The 17,712-nt window shown below is 39.2% G+C and overlaps 1 protein-coding gene across 1 annotated transcript in view; it reads right to left on the minus strand.

Moving 5' to 3' along the window:
- Window positions 1-15,945, minus strand: part of LOC128047260 (zinc finger protein 248-like) — a 28,351-nt gene extending 12,406 nt beyond the window's left edge. Inside the window, exons 1-2 of the mRNA XM_052639349.1 lie at window positions 15,903-15,945; window positions 14,022-14,063 (exon numbers count right to left, since the gene is read on the minus strand). Of these exons, the coding sequence (XP_052495309.1) occupies window positions 14,022-14,036 (15 nt within the window). The 5' untranslated portion in view covers window positions 14,037-14,063; window positions 15,903-15,945. The remainder of the gene's footprint in view (window positions 1-14,021; window positions 14,064-15,902) is intronic.
- Window positions 15,946-17,712: the final 1,767 nt, after the last annotated feature.

Below are 17,712 nucleotides of genomic sequence, written 5' to 3' on the forward strand. Positions count from 1 at the left end.
GGTTACTGATAATTTTAAGGAGGTCAAGATGCGCGCTCATGACCTCAGTGTAGAAATTAAAAGGAATAAATTAATCACTTTTTGCAGTGCAGAATGGCCGACCTTCCATGTAGGCTGGCCCTCAGAAGGCACCTCTGACTTGGGAACTTTACACCGAGTCTGAGATATTATCTTCTGACCGCGGATTGGACACCCTGACCAAGTTCCCTTTGTCAGCACGTGTCTCCTCGGACAATTCATTTCCGAGTGTTAGACAAGAGCCCAGTTTCGGGCCCTGGAAAGGGTCCCTCTTCCTGCAACAAATGGCGACTCTGGCGGGGACTCTTCTTCGCCGAGACTGACATCCTGACCACTTGGGATATTCAGGGGCCAGCTTGCCTGCCAATGGACCAGACCCAGCGGCCGCAACTGGGACCGTTTTGTCCCTGGTCTCCTGACGCGGACAACTGGCCAGAGTGCCCCTACCGGTAAGGAACGAGAGACTTTATTGATCTCTCTCCCCTTCCCTCTCTGTCTCCTCTCCTTAACCCTTCCTATCCTTCCCTGTTTTTCTAGTCCCCCAGTCCTGCACGCAGGAATCTGGTCGAAGGGCCCTCAGCCTGAGCTGAGGATTGGAGACTGATCACCTCCTCTTGGCAGAGAACTCGAATTCTGGTTCTGATTTCTGGTAGGGCCGAGTTCCAGTCCTCCCTTCTCTGGAGGCCCAGGGAAAAGTCCCGTAACGCCTGGGTATCTGTAGGTGGCAGGAGACGTCTGTAAGACCACCCCTTTTGCCCCCCTTCTCCTGCCTCCTCTCCCTTCTTTTTCAACCTGGCTTCCTTTCCTTCCTTGAAATCTTTGATGTTAGTACTTGAATCTGAAGTTCTGTGTCTCTATAGGAGGTTTTCTGAGAGACTGTATTTTTGTATTTAATGGCTTCTCTGGTGGAGCCGAGGTCAAAGCGTCTGCCTGCAATATGGGAGACCTGGGTTCGATCCCTGGGTCGAGAAGATCCCCTGGAAAAGGAAATTTTGCTTTGTCTGGCAACCATGTGGTTTAGACCTGCCGCCATTTTGTTAAAACTTGATGTTCTTTCCCTGCGCCTTGAGACCAGGGCTCTCAGGAACACGTATCTAGACCATCTCTAACTCCTGACACTGAGGAAAAAAAAAAAAAGACTTAAAGCTAGATCTTACACTGTGTCTGTCTAAATATGTCTTGGTAATATTTTTGTATATGATCTATTTATTTGGCTTAAGGTAAGCGCTTATAAATCAAGTAATTCTAAATTAAACAATAAATTCCAGGTTTATGTGAACTGGGAAATATTTAGTGTTAAATACCTGATATTAATGTTTGTTTGTTGACCTATTTAATATAAACATGTCTTAAGAGTACTTAAGGTTAAGTAAAATATTTTCATTGTACCTAGGTTTCATATGAGTTAAATATTATATCTGTTACAAGTCTGTCAACAAAAAAATTACCTCAAGTAAAAAAAAAACTTCTAAAAAATGTAAATGAGATATGAGCATTTAGATAAACTCTATTAAGAATAATTATCTTTAAGAATGTCTGTCTGAAATAGTCTGTCCAAATTGGGGTAACTTGAATTAGGTTGTGCTAAACTAAGTGATGGAAGTTCACTGACTAGCTAGCTCATTTCCAAATAGAGTAAAATTTTGAAACATTTATTACTGAACATTAGTTTCCTCTTACAAAGAAGCTAAAAAATTTTGGGACTGTTAATGACTAAAAATAAGCTGGCGCAAAAACTTGAATTTGGCTTTTCTCTCTGTTAAAAGGACACACTTTCTTCAGATGTTGAACTGCATTTGACAATAGATTTAAGTTCATTTGCTTCTTAAATGGTCTGTTCTGTATTTGCTTCTGAAATCCCATACTGTTACTTCGGCTGAGTGAATAGCTATTGTTTTACAGTGACCTATCGTCCCATCTGACTGAGTGCTCAAAACCTTTCTGATATTTGTTGACAAAACTTCCTAAATCATTCTATGAAGCACTTTTGGCTTCTAGCTAACTTTGGGGTGCTTCAGAGGGCCCCTGAAACATCCCAAAGAGAGATATTAAACTGTGTTTATTTGGTTGGTTAAATTACATTAAAAAGAGATTATCAAATGAGTTAGGAAGGTTTTCTAATGGATACAAAAATGTCAAGAAATTTTTGAGACCTTAAAAGGGAAAAATTCACCTAGATTTGTTATGCAAAATCTGTGATAAGCCTTTGGTGTGAGTTTCCCAGCCCTGTTTTATTTTAAAAGTTCAATCTGAGACTCTACAAATGTTTCAGCAAAATAAAAAGCCTATAATCAATTATGGTTATAAAAATCATCAGACCAAAATCAGTAAAAACAGACCTATTTTGCAAACAAACTAGCCTTAATTTGGTTATATTTAATAAAAATAAGGGTAACTTTAAGAAAAAAAAAGATATTTCGAAATGTTAAATACCAGTTTGTTAATGGAGGTCTACATCTAGTAAGACTCATCTCTTAGATAGTTCTTTACTGTTATGTAATGTTAATGTAAAATTTAATTGAATTCTTGAAGAACACCCTAAGTTTGTTTCTGAAGCTTATCTCCGTACTCTATCTTTGGATGAAGATCAGATGCCTCATGACCTGCAACCAGGACTAGAAAAAGACATAATTTAAGGGACTGTCGTCTCCAACATGGATGGAAGGACTTTTTTTTATCAAGAGAAACTACACTACACCAGGATGAGAAGACGACGACATCAGAGGTAGACAGCTTCCCCGAGATGCTGGACCTGAGTCGTATGATCATTTATGTTTTCTTGACTTCTTAGACCTTTGCATATAAGTTAAATGCTTTTCTATCATAGGCCTGATCCTATGCTAGTTTCAAAATCAATCCAATTGTTGGGTTTGTGGCCAATAACCTGTGTCTAGTTCTGGGTTACCTTGGTAAATTTCTCTACTACCAGACTCTAACTGGTTGGCCCTGAGAAAATTTACTTAAAAAATTAAATCAAACTAAAGATAATCAGTCTAGTGACACTAGAAAACTGGGCTATGTTCCTTATAGATGGTGCCAATATATAATTTCCCTGGAAGATAAAGATTCTACAGGGCAGACTAAGTCAGATAACCTGAAGATATACTGGGCTACATCTAATGGAAGTTCTTAACATAAGTCTTACTTGTGACTTTACTAATACTGCTGGCTATGTTATTTGTATTTCACCTGTTTTACAAAATTGCTGTTTCTTACACTGTATGTGTGTGAGGCCTCTAATAGAATAATATATAGTCCCGTATGAGATCAATGATGGTAACTGTGTAACTCTAGATATGGCAAGAAGCAACAAGAGGGAATATTCTCCTGGACCAAAAAGCTAGTAAGACAGGTGGTCCAGAGAATTTTAGATACTGTTTTATGGCCTAGTCCAGTAACAGTACATTGAGTGGCCTGTTTACCTGAGAATGGACACTCTCAGCACCATGGGATAAAATGGTCATGAACTGGCCCCCTCATAATCATGGCCAAGTTTATGAGCAAAAAGGGGCTCTGCCAACTGAAGACTGACACTGGCCATCTGCATCTACAAAGATTAAACCATGGCCGCTGCAACTGCTGACTTTCAATGCCCCTGAAAAAGGAGTTCAGGGTGAAAATCAGGAATGAGGCACTCTGTGCTCTGGGAAAAACTGGCAGAACAGGCCTTCAGATAGTTAGATCTTTTCAGGAAAAGATTTTATGAGTCCCAATTCTTGCATCTTCTCATACCTAGAGAAACACTGACGTCATTAACAGTGAAATCTGCTTTGGCTATTAAGGAAAAGTTTACAATTAAAAGTCAAAATAGAGTAGCTATGGTTCAGATATCCTGGGAAATAACTAGGTGATACTATGGGTGTACTTTCGGATTAGACCTTGTATTGCTAAACACTTGAGTTTTCTGAGTCGTGTCAGGCTTGGATGCCACCATTTTCAAAACAATGTCTGCTGAAAGCTAGTAACCTTACTTTTTATAATACTAGGCAACTGGCTACATGGCTACAAGTTTCCCTGAAGTGCCAGGTCCAGACTGGGTTTCAGACCTATTCTAAAAAGAAATGAGATTAAGATTTTAATCATAAAAGACTCAGATCTAAAACTTGGAACTCAAATACTTCCAATTCAGTGTCTATACTCCAAGCTGGGGCAGTCCTATGCCCCATTTTGACAGGAAGTTATCACAGTCATAGTTGCCTAGTTCCCTAAAATTAAAACTGAGCGAGACTCTGTGGGGCTCTGGAGTGCAGATCTGTTCTGTGTTCTCCATTTCTTATCTGTAGGATATAGACTTTGTTCAGCCTCCTTGGCCTTCGCTGAATTCCAAAGCATGGATTCAAACAATTGCTAATCAGGGAAGGGAGGGTCTACAAAAACAGAAACAATCAAAGGTTGGTACAGCCTCCAGACAGAGTCCTGGTTCCTACTCAAAGAAATATGCATAACAATGTCCTTGAGCCCCCATTCAGGTGGGAGATGGTAACTTCAGACTGAACACAAGATTCCTGGAGCACAGCTCTGTTGCCTCACCACCAACCAACCCATCAGAAGGGGTCACAGCCTGCAACCCTCACCCCAAATGTTGCCTTCTGTTTCCGGGGACCAGAGATGACCATCCTGTTAGGTCTCCTGTTTGGCCCTTGTCTATTTCATCTCTGAGAGGGGCCAACTAAATTGCTGTTACGACAAGGGTAGAAGCTGGTTTCAGATGTGGAAAACCCCAACTTAGATCAGGTAGAGAGAGACTTCTGCTCTATTAGGCAGGCCTATGCCCATGCACAGCAGGAAGAAGTTACAGAAGAAAGAGACCTCCGCCCCAATTCCCAAAAAGTATCTTGAGTATGAAGTCTCTCAGAGGGCCTATGTGCTGCGTTAGGGGAAGAACGTTGTTTTTATGTGAATCACTCGGGTAGTCAAGGAGTCCCTGGCCAAGATAAGAAAAGGGCTGAGTCAAAAAAAAAAAAAAACACGAGAGAAATGTCTCAAAATTGGTTTGAATCCTGGTTCAACTCATTCTCCTGGTTCACAACTCTCATATCCTCCTTGGTGGGGCCCCTGATTATCTTGTTACTGCTACTCACCCTCAGGCCATGCTTACTAAACTAACTAGTGGCCTTCATCAAAAACTGCATCAACATGGTGCAGCTCATGGTACTCAGATCCCAATATGCGGCCCTGCCAACGGTCCCCTTAGCAGGAGACAATATAGAGCTGACCTCAGACCCATGATTGGGTCTGTCCTGGATCCTAGAGAAGGGGGGAATAAAGACTCAAAGCTACTCCATTTTGTAAGGTTCCGGGAAAAGAGCCTTTGGAAATCCCCTGACCTCATCCCACCACCTGCGAACCAATCAGAACCCTTGGCCAGCCCGGGAAATTCGAGTCAAGCCCGGGAAAGGAGAACCAATCAGAACTCAACACCTAACCCTTCACCAGAAGGTGACCAAGCAGACCCGGAGACTCCCGTTTTTTGAATTTTTCGTGCGATAATACCCTATATAAGCAATGTAACCCAGAGCTCAGGGCTCCTCCCTATAGCTGCTGCGTCGGTATCGGTGGGAGCCCCAGCTCGAGCTTGGTAATAAAAACTCTCTTGCTTTTGCATCGGATATCGGCTCCCTGGTGGTCATTGGGAGATTTCGCTACTTGGGCATAACACATTTAGGTCAAAAAAGAAGTTGCAAAGAAAATTTTAAACTACTTTAAATGAAATGGAATAAAAATGGAAATATGATGTATCAAAATTTGTGGGATGCAGTGAAAGCAGTACACAGAGGGAAATTTATAGCATCAAATGTATATATTAGAAAAGATTTAAAATCAATAATCTAACCTTCTATCTTAGTAAACTAAAGGGAAAAAAAGGCAAACTGAGCCCAAGCAAGCAAAATAAAGGAATTTTTATTAAAATAAATCAGTTAAATTGAAAATGTGAAAAAAATAGAAAAAGTCAATGAAACTGAAAGTTGCTTCTTTGAAAAGATCAATAAAAATTTTAAAAGCCTCCAATCTAACCAAGAAAAAAAGAAGCAAACTGTGAATCTCAGAAATGAAAGACAGATTGATGCTACTAATCCTAATGACATTAAAAAATAATAAGAGAATACTACAAACAATTCTGTCCCCGAAAAATTGGTAACACAGATGAAATTAAAAGACACAGCTATGAAATTCACACAAAGGAGATACAGATAATGTGAAAAGATTCATTTCTGCTAAAAAAATTAAATCAGTAATTAAAATACTTCCAAAATAGAAAGCACCAACCCAGACAGTGTCACTAGTGAATTCTAATAAACATTTAAGGAAAAACTAATACAATTCTCCATAATCTCCTCCAGGAAATAAAACTTTCAAACTCATTATATGAGGCCAACATTACCCTAATACCAAACTAGATAAGGATATTATGAGAAAAATAAAGCTCAGGTTATCTTTCAATAACAGAGATGCAAAAATCCTCAAACATGGGTAAATCAAATCTGACAATGTATAAAAAGAAATATAAACACAGCCAAGTGGAATTTATTGCAGGTATGAAAGGCTGGGTCAACGTTAAAAAAAAAAAAACAAGACAAGAACAACATGATCGAACATATCAGGAAGTCAAAGAAGCAAAATGACACACTAATAGCAACTAATGAAGAAAAAACAGTCATTTATGTTAATGAAAAACAAAAACAAAAACCAACCTCTCAACCTCTCAGTAAACTAGGAATAGAGGGGAACTTTCCCAACTTCATGAAGAGAACATCATACTGAAAGGTTGTTGCTGAACCATGAAAGATGCCGGGATTCTTGGCCTCTGGAGGAGAAGAATTCAATCCGGGGCCAGAGATGAGGCTTGATCGCTCAGAGCTTTTGTGTAATAAAGTTTTATTAAAGTATAAAAGGGATAGAGAAAGCTTTTGTCATAGACATCAGAAGGGGGCAGAAAGATGTTCGCCCGTTAGTCTTTAGCTGGATGTTATATAGTTACTAGCAGTCTGTTAATGAAAGAAAGCAATGTCTCAAAACTCAGAGAATGGCACCAGGCCCCTCACCCACAGGATGCATTTTGAGATAATCTTGGCACCAGGGGGCTCATTGGGGCCATAAAATGATTGACTTGAATCTTGTATAAAGGCAGATTATCATACAAATAGTTTCATTTACATAGATTAGGAGAACAATGTATGAGGATAGCATAGTGGTTTGTCAAGTCAGTTCTAAGCCTTTAGGTGGAACCGACTTGAAGACAGAATCTGGGGTAAATGTATAGCACATTAACATAGCTTAAGACAAACATTTCCATAAGAAAAATGTATTTGTTAGCTCAAAATTTGAGAAAAGTTAAGTTCAGGTGGAACCAGGTGTCATTATGGCAACACAGTATTTTAAGAGAAACCTCTTTTTAAATTTGTGTAGAGAAGGGGAAAAAATATATCACCAGTTTGTTTCCTCTTGCTGCTTAAGAGAGAAATTTTAAAAAAACATCTGATACTTGCAGGCTATTTCCTCTGTTTGGAGACCCCTGGCCTTCCTGCCTGTTACCCTCTCAATACTTACTGTTAAGAGATGATACTTTTCCCTGAAGTGCAGGAAAAGAGCAAGGATGCCCTGTTTCAAGACTATTATTCAAGTCCTAGCTAGTACAGAAAAACCTAAAACAAAACAAACAGAAAAACCTGAAATAAAAGGTAGATGATTAGGAAGAAAAAATAAAACTGTCTTTATCTGAAGTCAACATGATTGTCTGTGTAGAAAATCCCAAAGACTCTGAAAAAAGGAAAAGAATAAAAATCCTGGAAGTAATAAGCAAATATAGCAACATCATAGGATACAAAGTCAATATAAAAAAGCCAACTGTTTTCCCATATCAGAATAAACTACTGGAATTTCATATTTTGAATGAAAAAAAAAAACATTTACAACACCACCACCACCAAAAAAAGGACTCAAATATAAAAATAATACAATATATTACAGGGATATACAGAAAAAAAAAAAACTGATGGAAGAAATCAAAGATCTAGATAACAGGAAAGACAGTCCATATTCATCACTCAAGACAATTCAGTATTGTTAAGATGTCAGTTCCTTCCAATTTAATCTACAAATTCAATGCAATTCAAATAAAAATCCCAGCTATCTTGGAGATGCTGACAAAATGATTCTAAAGTTTATATAGAAAGGTAAAGCAACTAGAATAGCCAATGGAATATGGAAGAAGGGAAAAGAGGATTTACACATTACCTGATTTCAAGACTTATACAAAGCTACCAAATAACATGTACAAATAACCAGATGTTCAAGCTGGATTTAGAAAGGCCAGAGGAACCAGAGATCAAATTGCCAGCATCTGTTGGATCATCAAAAAAGCAAGAGAATTACAGAAAAACATGTACTTCTGCTTTATTGACTATGCTAAAGCCTTTGACTGTGTAGATCACAACAAACTGTGGAAAATTCTTAAAGAGACGGGAATACCAGACCATCTCACCTGCCTCCTGAGAAACCTGTATATAGGTTAGGAAGGAACAGTTAGAATGGACATGGAACAACAGACTGGTTCAAAACTGGGAAAGGAGTATGTCAAGGCTGTATATTGTCACCCTGCTTATTTAACTTACATGCAGAGTACATCATGAAAAATGCTGGGCTGGATGAAGCACAAGCTGAAATCAAGATTACTGGGAGAAATATCAGTAACCCAGATATGCAGATGACACTACCCTTATGGCAGAAAGCAAAGAGAAATTAAGCCTCTTGATGAAGGTGAAAGAGGAGAATGAAAAAGCTGGCTTAAAACTCGACACTCAAAAAATGAAGATCATGGCGTCCGGTCCCATCACTTTACGGCAAATAGATGGAAAAACAATGGAAACAGTGACAGACTTTATTTTCTTGGGCTCCAAAATCACTGTGGGTGGTGACTGCAGCCATGAAATTAAAAGACACTTGCTCCTTGGAAGAAAAGCGATGACAAACCTAGACAGCATATTAAAAAACGGAGATATTATTTAGCCTACAAAGGTCCATATAGTCGAAGCTATGGCTTTTCCAGTAGCCATGTACAGATGTGAGAGTTTGACAATAAAAAAGGCTGAGCTCTGAAGAACTGATGCCTTCAAACTGTGGTGCTGGAGAAGACTCTTGAGAGTCCCCTGGACAGCAAGGAGATCAGTCAATCCTAAAGGAAATCAACCCTGAATATTCATTGGAAGGATTGATGCTAAAGCTGAAGCTCCAATACTTTCACCACCTGATGCTAAGAACCGACTCATTGGAAAAGATGCTGATGCTGGGAAAGATTGAAGGCAGGAGGAGAAGGGGACAACAGAGGATGAGATGGTTGGATGGCACCACAGACTCAATGGACATGAATTTGAGCAAGCTCTGGGAGATGGTGCTGCAGCCCATGGGGTCGCAAAGAGTTGAGCACTTTGAGTGACCAAACAACAACAACAAATATCCAAGACAGTGCGTTATTGGTGAAAGAAGCCCACAGCTTAATGGAACAGAATAGAGGGTCCAGGTACAGATCTACTGAAATATAGTCACCTGATGAAATAAAAAAAGTATAGATGATGTATAAATACTATGTAAGTTTTAAGTGTACAACACAGTGATTCACAAGTTGTAAAGACTATATTCCACTTATAATGGTTATATAATATTGACTATAGTCCTGTGTTATACAGTGTATCTTTATAGCTTTTTTATTTTATACATAGCAGTTTGTACCTTTTAACCCCCTACTACCATGCTCCTCCCCACTTCCCTCTCTCTACTGATAACCACTAGCTTGTTCTCTGTATCTGTGAGTCTGTTTCTTTGCTGTCGTATTCATCAGTTTGTTTTAGTCAACTGATTTTCGACAAAGCCCCACAGGCATTTAAATTGAAAAAAGACAGTCTTTTGACAAATGATGCTTCAACAACTCTACATCTATGCAAAAAAAAAAAAATGAACCTAGACACAGACCTTACACTTTATACAAATGTTAACAAAAATGAATCACAGACCTAGATATAAAATGCAAAACTATTAAATTTCTAGAATACAGAAGATGGGAGATCTATGTGATCTTGTGTTTCATGAAAAGTTTTTGAATACAATAGAAAAATCACATTCCATTTTTTAAAAAATACATGGATTGGCTTTCATTAAAAATATTTTACCCTGCAAAAGTCATTTCTAAGAAAATGAAAGGACAAGCCATAGACTGGGAGAAAATATTTGCAACATATATATCTAATAAAGAAGTTACATGTAAAATATATAAAAGAATTCTGAAAATTTAATAGTAAGAAAATAAATTGCCTAATTAAGAAATGGATAAAAAATGTCAACAAACAGGTCAAGTAAAGACATACAGATAGTTCATAAATTTATGAACAAATGCTCAGTGTCATTTGTCATTGTTGTTCTTCAGTTACTAAGTTGTGTCTAACTCTTTGTGACCCCATAGACTGTAGCCCATCAGCCTCCTTTGTGCATGGGATTTCCCAGGCAAGAATACTACAGTGGATTGCCATTTCCTTCTCCAGGGGATATTTCTTACCCAAGGGTCAAACCCACATCTGCTGCATTGGAGGCGGATTCTTTATCACTGAGTCACCAGGGAAGCCCATTATGTGTATTAGGGAAATGTAAATTAAAACAAAAGTGAGACACCATAACACATTTTTTAGAACCATTAAATCTAAAACAATGACAACGTCAATTTCAGGTCCAGATGAAGAACAAGAGGAATTCTCATTCATAATTAGAAATATAAAATGATACAGCACTTTTATAAAATAATTGGGCAGTTTCAACTTTGTACAAAGCTGAAGTCTTAACATATGATCAAGTATTTTTAATTTCACACTCTAGCTATTTTAAAACATGTATCTATGTAAAAACCTACATATGTTTCTAGCAGCTTAATTCATAATGACCAAAAACTGGAAGGAACCAAGAGTCCATAGGTTAGTAACTTTGAAATAACTTATATATGTATGCTGGAATTCAACAATTAAGTAAATGAAATGAGGATGGTGGTGGCCAAAATGCTGGAATGGGAGTTATAGACAAGCAAGGGGACAAGGTCAGAATGTTTCAGGTGATAATGATTATAGCAGGAGACATTAGTGTGAACTAATACTTAGCTTAATATAAATACAGATGGTTACACACTGAAATATTCATAGATATATGTTAGTATACATATATATTTTCTTGTTCAGTCAGCTGACAGGATCTATAAGGAATTACAAACCAATAGCATACTCAGCCCCCCAATCTTGGTTTCTAACACCAAGCTCCAATAAAAGGAAGCAGAGCTCTTCAGGGGAAAATGGCTTATTCTAGGGCAGGAAATATGAGCCTGGACTATCTTCTAGCATCAGAAAGTATAGAAGAAGTACTCAAACAGAAACACAACAATGGGGTTTGTTGAAAGTGCTCTATTTAATAACCAAGCTGGAACAAACAATTTGAGCAACAAAGTGAACAAGGTAGTACTGGACTATAATAAGTAAAAAAATAACTAGCCATGAGTTCATATTGATATTAAACACTGACTGAGTTTGCTTGCTCGCTAAGTCTCTTCAGTCGTGTCCGACTCTGTGAGACCCCATAGACAGCAGCCCACCAGGCTCCCCCGTCCCTGGGATTCTCCAGGCAAGAACACTGGAGTGGGTTGCCATTTCCTTTTCCAATGCATAAAAGTGAAAAGTGAGAGCGAAGTTGCTCAGTCATGTCTGACTCTGTGACCCCATGGACTGCAGCCCACCAGGCTCCTCCGTCCATGGGATTTTCCAGGCAAGAGTACTGGAGTGGGGTGCCATCGCCTTCTCTGCTGACTGAGTTAATAAATATTAAAATCTCCTGTGCAGAATGCCTAATAGTTTATGTGGATACTCTACTGAGAAGGAGGTGTGGTATAACCCCCCACTTCCTTCCAAATAGTATATTATGAAAACAGAGGGGAAAAAAGAGTGACTTTACAGTGGAGAAAGTTAATACCACACAGCTTCAGGCTGATGATCAACAGTGGTACATCATTTTTTGAAAAGTGAAAAGTCATGTGAGAGATGATAAGACATGACCAAATGACATTTTACCTCTGTGGTCTTTCTCCAAGAAAACAATTACCCCAATATAATCATAGGAAAAACAGTAGACAATTCCCATGTGAAGGACATTCTACAAAACACCTGATTTATACTCCTCAAAACTGACAAGGTCATCAAAAACAAGGAAAATCTGAGGAATTGTCACAGCCAAGGGGAGCCTAAGGAAACATGATGACTAAGTGAGATGTGGTATCCTGAAGCAGAACACCTGCATGGGGAGGGGAGGGAAACCAGGAACACTTATCAAAAGACAAATGATTTCCAAGAAAATAATATTCTGTAACTTATATGAAAGATAAGCATTAGGATCACTAACATGCAAAGAGCCAACCAGACATTGAAAAAAAGAAAAAAAAGCCAGAAACCTAAGAGCAAAATGGGTAAAAGATATGAACAGATCACAGAAACATACAAACAAGACATCTTTTAGATATGTGAAAAAAATCTTCAACCTCACTGAGCATTAGGATAATTACAGATGTAAACTACATAAAATACAAATTTTTACCTATCAGATGTCAAAATCCAAAAGTGAACCACATTATTTTTATGGGAGAAGCTGTGGAGAAAAAGCACTCTCATGCAATGCCAATGTAAATACGAAGTATCTATAATCCCACCAAACAGATCAAGTTTATCAATTGTAGTCAACCGTTTGGGAATTTATATATTCCCAAATATCACTTCTGGGAATTTACCTGACAGAATTAATCTCATTTCTGGGAATGTATATGACAGAATAAACCTAATGTACAAAGTTATTCATTAAAACATAGGTTGTAGTAGCAAAAGGTTGGAAATAGTTAATTACTAGTTTAATAAACTGTGGAACATTCAGAATTGAATTTCCATGTGATTATAACAAAGAAAGAAGAAATCTATGTTCTGTTACAGAAAGATTCCCTGGGACAAGCTGAAAAAAGAAGTGAAAAAAAGCAACCAAAAAAAGAAAGAATGGGAAACAATGTTTAGACTCACTACTTAGTGTGGTTCTCTGAGCAGCAGAATCAGCTCCAGGTATGTACAGGTACATCTAAACTTAAAAAGCCCTAAGTATAATAGATTCCCATTTAAATAAAAGAGGGCACATACTTTCTTTCAACTGAATAAAGAAACACTGGAAGGACAAACAAGAAATCAGAAATAATGTATACCTATAGCTGAGTGACAATACACTGCAGTTCATCTGGGACTGTCCCAATATATGCCAGTTGTTCCAGCATAGTTGTTAATAAAACCTCTCTCACTCTCAGTGAAAGAGACACAGTTTAGATGCTAAACAAATCCTACGTGGAGGAAGCCTAAGGTACAGAGGGGAAGGGATGTGAATTTTTATTTTCTCTGTATCACTTACATTTTTTAAAAACCATGTTAATATACTAACAATTTTAAAGTATTTTAATTTTTTAAGACAAAAGTTGTCAGGAAAAATAGGTATCTGAGAAGGGCAGTTGTCTAAGAACAGAGAAACAATGGATAAGCAATAAACCCAGGGATAAGCAATGTTGCGGCAAAAGGCAAAGACAACTTCATGAGGCACAGAAGTTAGGAAAGGGAGAACTAAGAGCTTAGTGTCATAGACAACAGAGGAGACTTTCAAAACAGACTCCACGTAATAGTATCAAATGCTGCAAAAGGGTCCACTAAGACTAAGACAAAGACAAAAACTGGATTTGACTACAATCTGGTGGCTTTTTCAAGAAATGATTCAGGTGGAGAGGTATTGAAGGAGCAAGACTGCATGTATTAGATTGAAATTTAAGTGGAAATGCAGAAACAAAAGCCAGGACTATCTGCTACTGAAGCTAAAAACACAAATGAGCTGACACACGGTTTAATAAAACTTTAAAAACTTTAGAAAACTCATTTTGGATAAAGTGGGGAAAAAAAAAAACTCACCTGGGATTTGTTCATTTTTCACTCTTAGTGGAGGAGGGAGAGCTGAGGGAGAAAGAAGGAAGTAAGAACTTGGCTTGTCCTGTAGTTTCTAGATTCACCAGCCTACACAGCTCCACACACAAGACACTTACCTGCTCATATGTGGCTCCCATTTATGTTGACCTTAGACCTGATACTTTTCACTGAGTGAATGTAAACTTTTGCTTCTTACTGATTTATTACCGGGTTTCCCTGGTGGCTCAGTCCATAAAGAATGCTGGAGACCTGGGTTCGATCCCTCGGTTGGGAAGATTTATTACCAATTCAGGTTTTGTGACACAGAAAAATTAAAAACATGAGAGGATGCTTAACAGAACAGTAACCTAAAAGATACACTAGGGATTTGTCAAAACTGAGGTTCTAGGGGGTAAAAACACCTTCTTACTGTTGTTGTTTAGTCACTAAGTCCTGTCTGAATCTCATCTGCTGACACCATTAATCCTATGAGATCAGATAATCAAAGAAACCTCTGAAAAAAGGGATGGGGGTGTTTAAGGCAAGATTTATTTTTTTAAAAAGTTTGTTCTAAGCCGCTTACAATTTTCAAAAGGATCTTTTCATAAAAAACTAACTCTGACCTAACAAAATGACAAAATGGGCTGTGGCCCAAATATCTGCAGACCTGACTTTCAACTGTGATTCTGTCACTAACAAACTGCATGATCAGAGCCAATCATCTTCTCGGGCTCATTTCTTTTTGCATCTTTCAATAAGAAACTGATAACTCAAAAAGGACCTGTCTGAACTACCATCCTGTGTGTCTGAGGCTAGGGGGAGCAGGAACCTTAGCATTTCTCTAGATGCCATCAACAATGGAACACTGCTCGAGGACAGCTAACCTCAGCAAAGAATGAATGGAGAGAGTTAGGAGAGGAAGAGGTGTTAGGGACGGATAATGACAGAATTTTAACTATGGCTGGTGAGCCTTTCAACCCCAACCATGGCTTCACAAATTTCTAAAGCGGTGTCATTTCCTGTGTAGCCTGTGTGTCCACCCCGCTCATCTCCAGCTCACCTCTCTCTTCTTAAATTTGTCCCATCACACAGCCTTCGATGGCTTCAGGACACCGTGTCATGATTATATACAACAACAAATGAAGATATAACAAATAATAACTTAGGATCCGAGTAATGTTAACAGAGCCAGGAAAAGGCTTTGGTGGCTAGGTGGTCCAGCCCCTTCCAATCCATTTCACAAACGACTTAACTGAGGGGCCCAAGCTCCAGCCGCTTATACAGAACAAACATAACAGCAGCTGACAAAATGTGGGCGCTCAAAACAACCCAAAGCGGCAAGCACTATAGAGGTCTGCATTTTACAGATAAGAAAACCAAGTCTCTAGGCGGCAATTTGGTCCTGGAAATTCATTTATTTCGGGGCCCTGCAGGAGACAATGGTCTATAGCCTCCCGGCTCCCCGTAAGCCTGGCGCAGGAGAAACGCATACGTCACTACGTGAAGTGCGCACAAACATGTCACACAGGCGCAATCGCTCTTCCCCTACCTCCTACCCGCCCGCCCCCCACCCCCGTGGGCCCAGCGCACACTTCACGCACGCGCACTCCCCACCCGCGGCCACAGGACAGCGCCGCCCGCTCCGCTGAGGGGCGGAACACCTGCAGACCGAGTGAGCCTGAGAGGCCGCGTTCCCACACGGGACTCTGGCCCCTTAAGGCAGAAGCGCCCCCGCCTGCCGTCCCTTCAGTTCTGCAGACGCTGCAGACTCCCGGGGTCGCGCAGTGTTCGCGGGGCTCCAACCCACCACCCGGCACCGCTGCCTCGGCCGGCTCTCCCAGCCGCGCGGAGCCCGCTCGGCCCTCGCCCCCACCCTCCGGGGCTCACCCGCAGCTCCCTCGCCCGTGGACCTGGAGGCCAGGGATTGTTTCCCACGAGGGGCTGGAGGCCGCGGAAGGACGAGCCAGGCGGAGAAGGCGGGGATGCACATGCGCAGAGGGAGGGAGGGAGCGGCGCGGCGCGGTGCGGTAGCAGAGAGCTGGAATTTAGCTCCTGGTAGTTTGCCTTGGAAAAGTGGCTCTACCTATAGAAGCATGCCTCACTCCTAAATTGTAAAAGTAAGCTAATAGTAGTACAGTACCTAACTAACGGTTTTTATGAAGATCCAGAATGTTTGTCTTGTAAAAGCACTTAGGATGAGTTCCAGCACATAAATTGTTCAGTATGTTTCTTAAGATTCTTGCCAAATATACACCATGCCCACTCTAGAAATCAGCTGGAGAGTTTCTGCCTTATTGACTGAACTGAGAGATTACTATCACTCCTGCTACCTGAACCCTGGATTCTGTCCGTGTCCCATAGATGTATGTCAAAGCAGTGTGCATTTTTGACTAGACACATCAAGTGGTACCTGAATTTTATTTATGAAAGTGAACAGATGTTATTTTAGTTTTGATAAACTTATCTTCTAGCAGTTTAGACAGCAAATTTTTGTAAACTAAAATGATATCTGTGAGCAGCGGAGTTGTTCTCTGGAATGAGGAAAAAAGCGACCTAGCAGTTCAGTATTAATAAAAATTGTTCATGTATGCGAAACTGTTCATACATTAAACTTAAGGAAGAAAGCACTTTCTCATCTTTCCAAACCAACTATGTTTTCCCTGGAACCAAATATATATTCTTTTATGTGGGCATTCTCATGACATTTTTAACACAGTATAATCATATGAGCCTGTTAGTTTATGATGAACTTTTCATAAAAGAATATGTAGTTAACTCTTTCCGGTCAACGTCATTTAAAATTTTTTAATAACTTTAAGTTGCTCAGGTTGGTCCCATGTACTCTTCACCCAGTTTCCCTTAATTGTTAACATTTTGCAAAACCGTGGTACATTTAGCAAAACTAAGAAAGTGATATGAGTGCAATTCTAATGAAACTACAGAGTTTATTCGTTTTTCCATTAATGTCCTTTTTACTGATCTAGGATTCAATCCAGGATACCACAGTATGTTTAATCATCACATCTGTTTGGTCTCATCCAACCTATAATAGTTTCTTGGTCTTTGTCTTTTATTACCTTCAGATGTTTGAAGAATAGTGGTCACATATTTTGAAGATTGTCCCTGAATTTAAGTTTGTCTGATATTTTCTCCTGATTGGACTAAAGTTTTAGATTTTTAGAAATATCTCAGAGAGGATGTGTCCTTCCTGTATATGAGGGGACACATGATTATCAACATAACTTATATTAGCCTTGGTTACTTCATTAAGGTCGTGTCTGACGAGTTTCTCCACAATCTTTAGGATTTTTCCCTTTCCAATCTATGCTTAGAAGTCCAGTGTATACACTGGTTACAAAGTCCAGTGCACTCAGTGGGGGCAGAAATAAGCTGCATCTCAAATTTAGGGTGATATTTTTAAACTGCCACATTTAGTAGTAAATTTGGGTTGAGAACCTTTGAGGTTAAGCAGATATACTCTTCCTACTTAGAGTTTTGGCCACTAATATTACCTTTCATTGGTGGATCTTGCATGCAACAGTTATTACTGTGGTATTCCAGTTGGTGATTTAATATTTCACCTCTTTCTTTATTAATTGGAAATCTTCTGTAAGGGAAGATTTTCATTCCCCAAATTTATTTATAACATCATTTATTTATATCAGTATGGATATTTGTTTTATTCCCAACTGTCGGG

Source organism: Budorcas taxicolor, chromosome 5, assembly GCF_023091745.1.
Source record: "Budorcas taxicolor isolate Tak-1 chromosome 5, Takin1.1, whole genome shotgun sequence".
In the NCBI taxonomy this organism is placed as follows: domain Eukaryota; kingdom Metazoa; phylum Chordata; class Mammalia; order Artiodactyla; family Bovidae; genus Budorcas; species Budorcas taxicolor.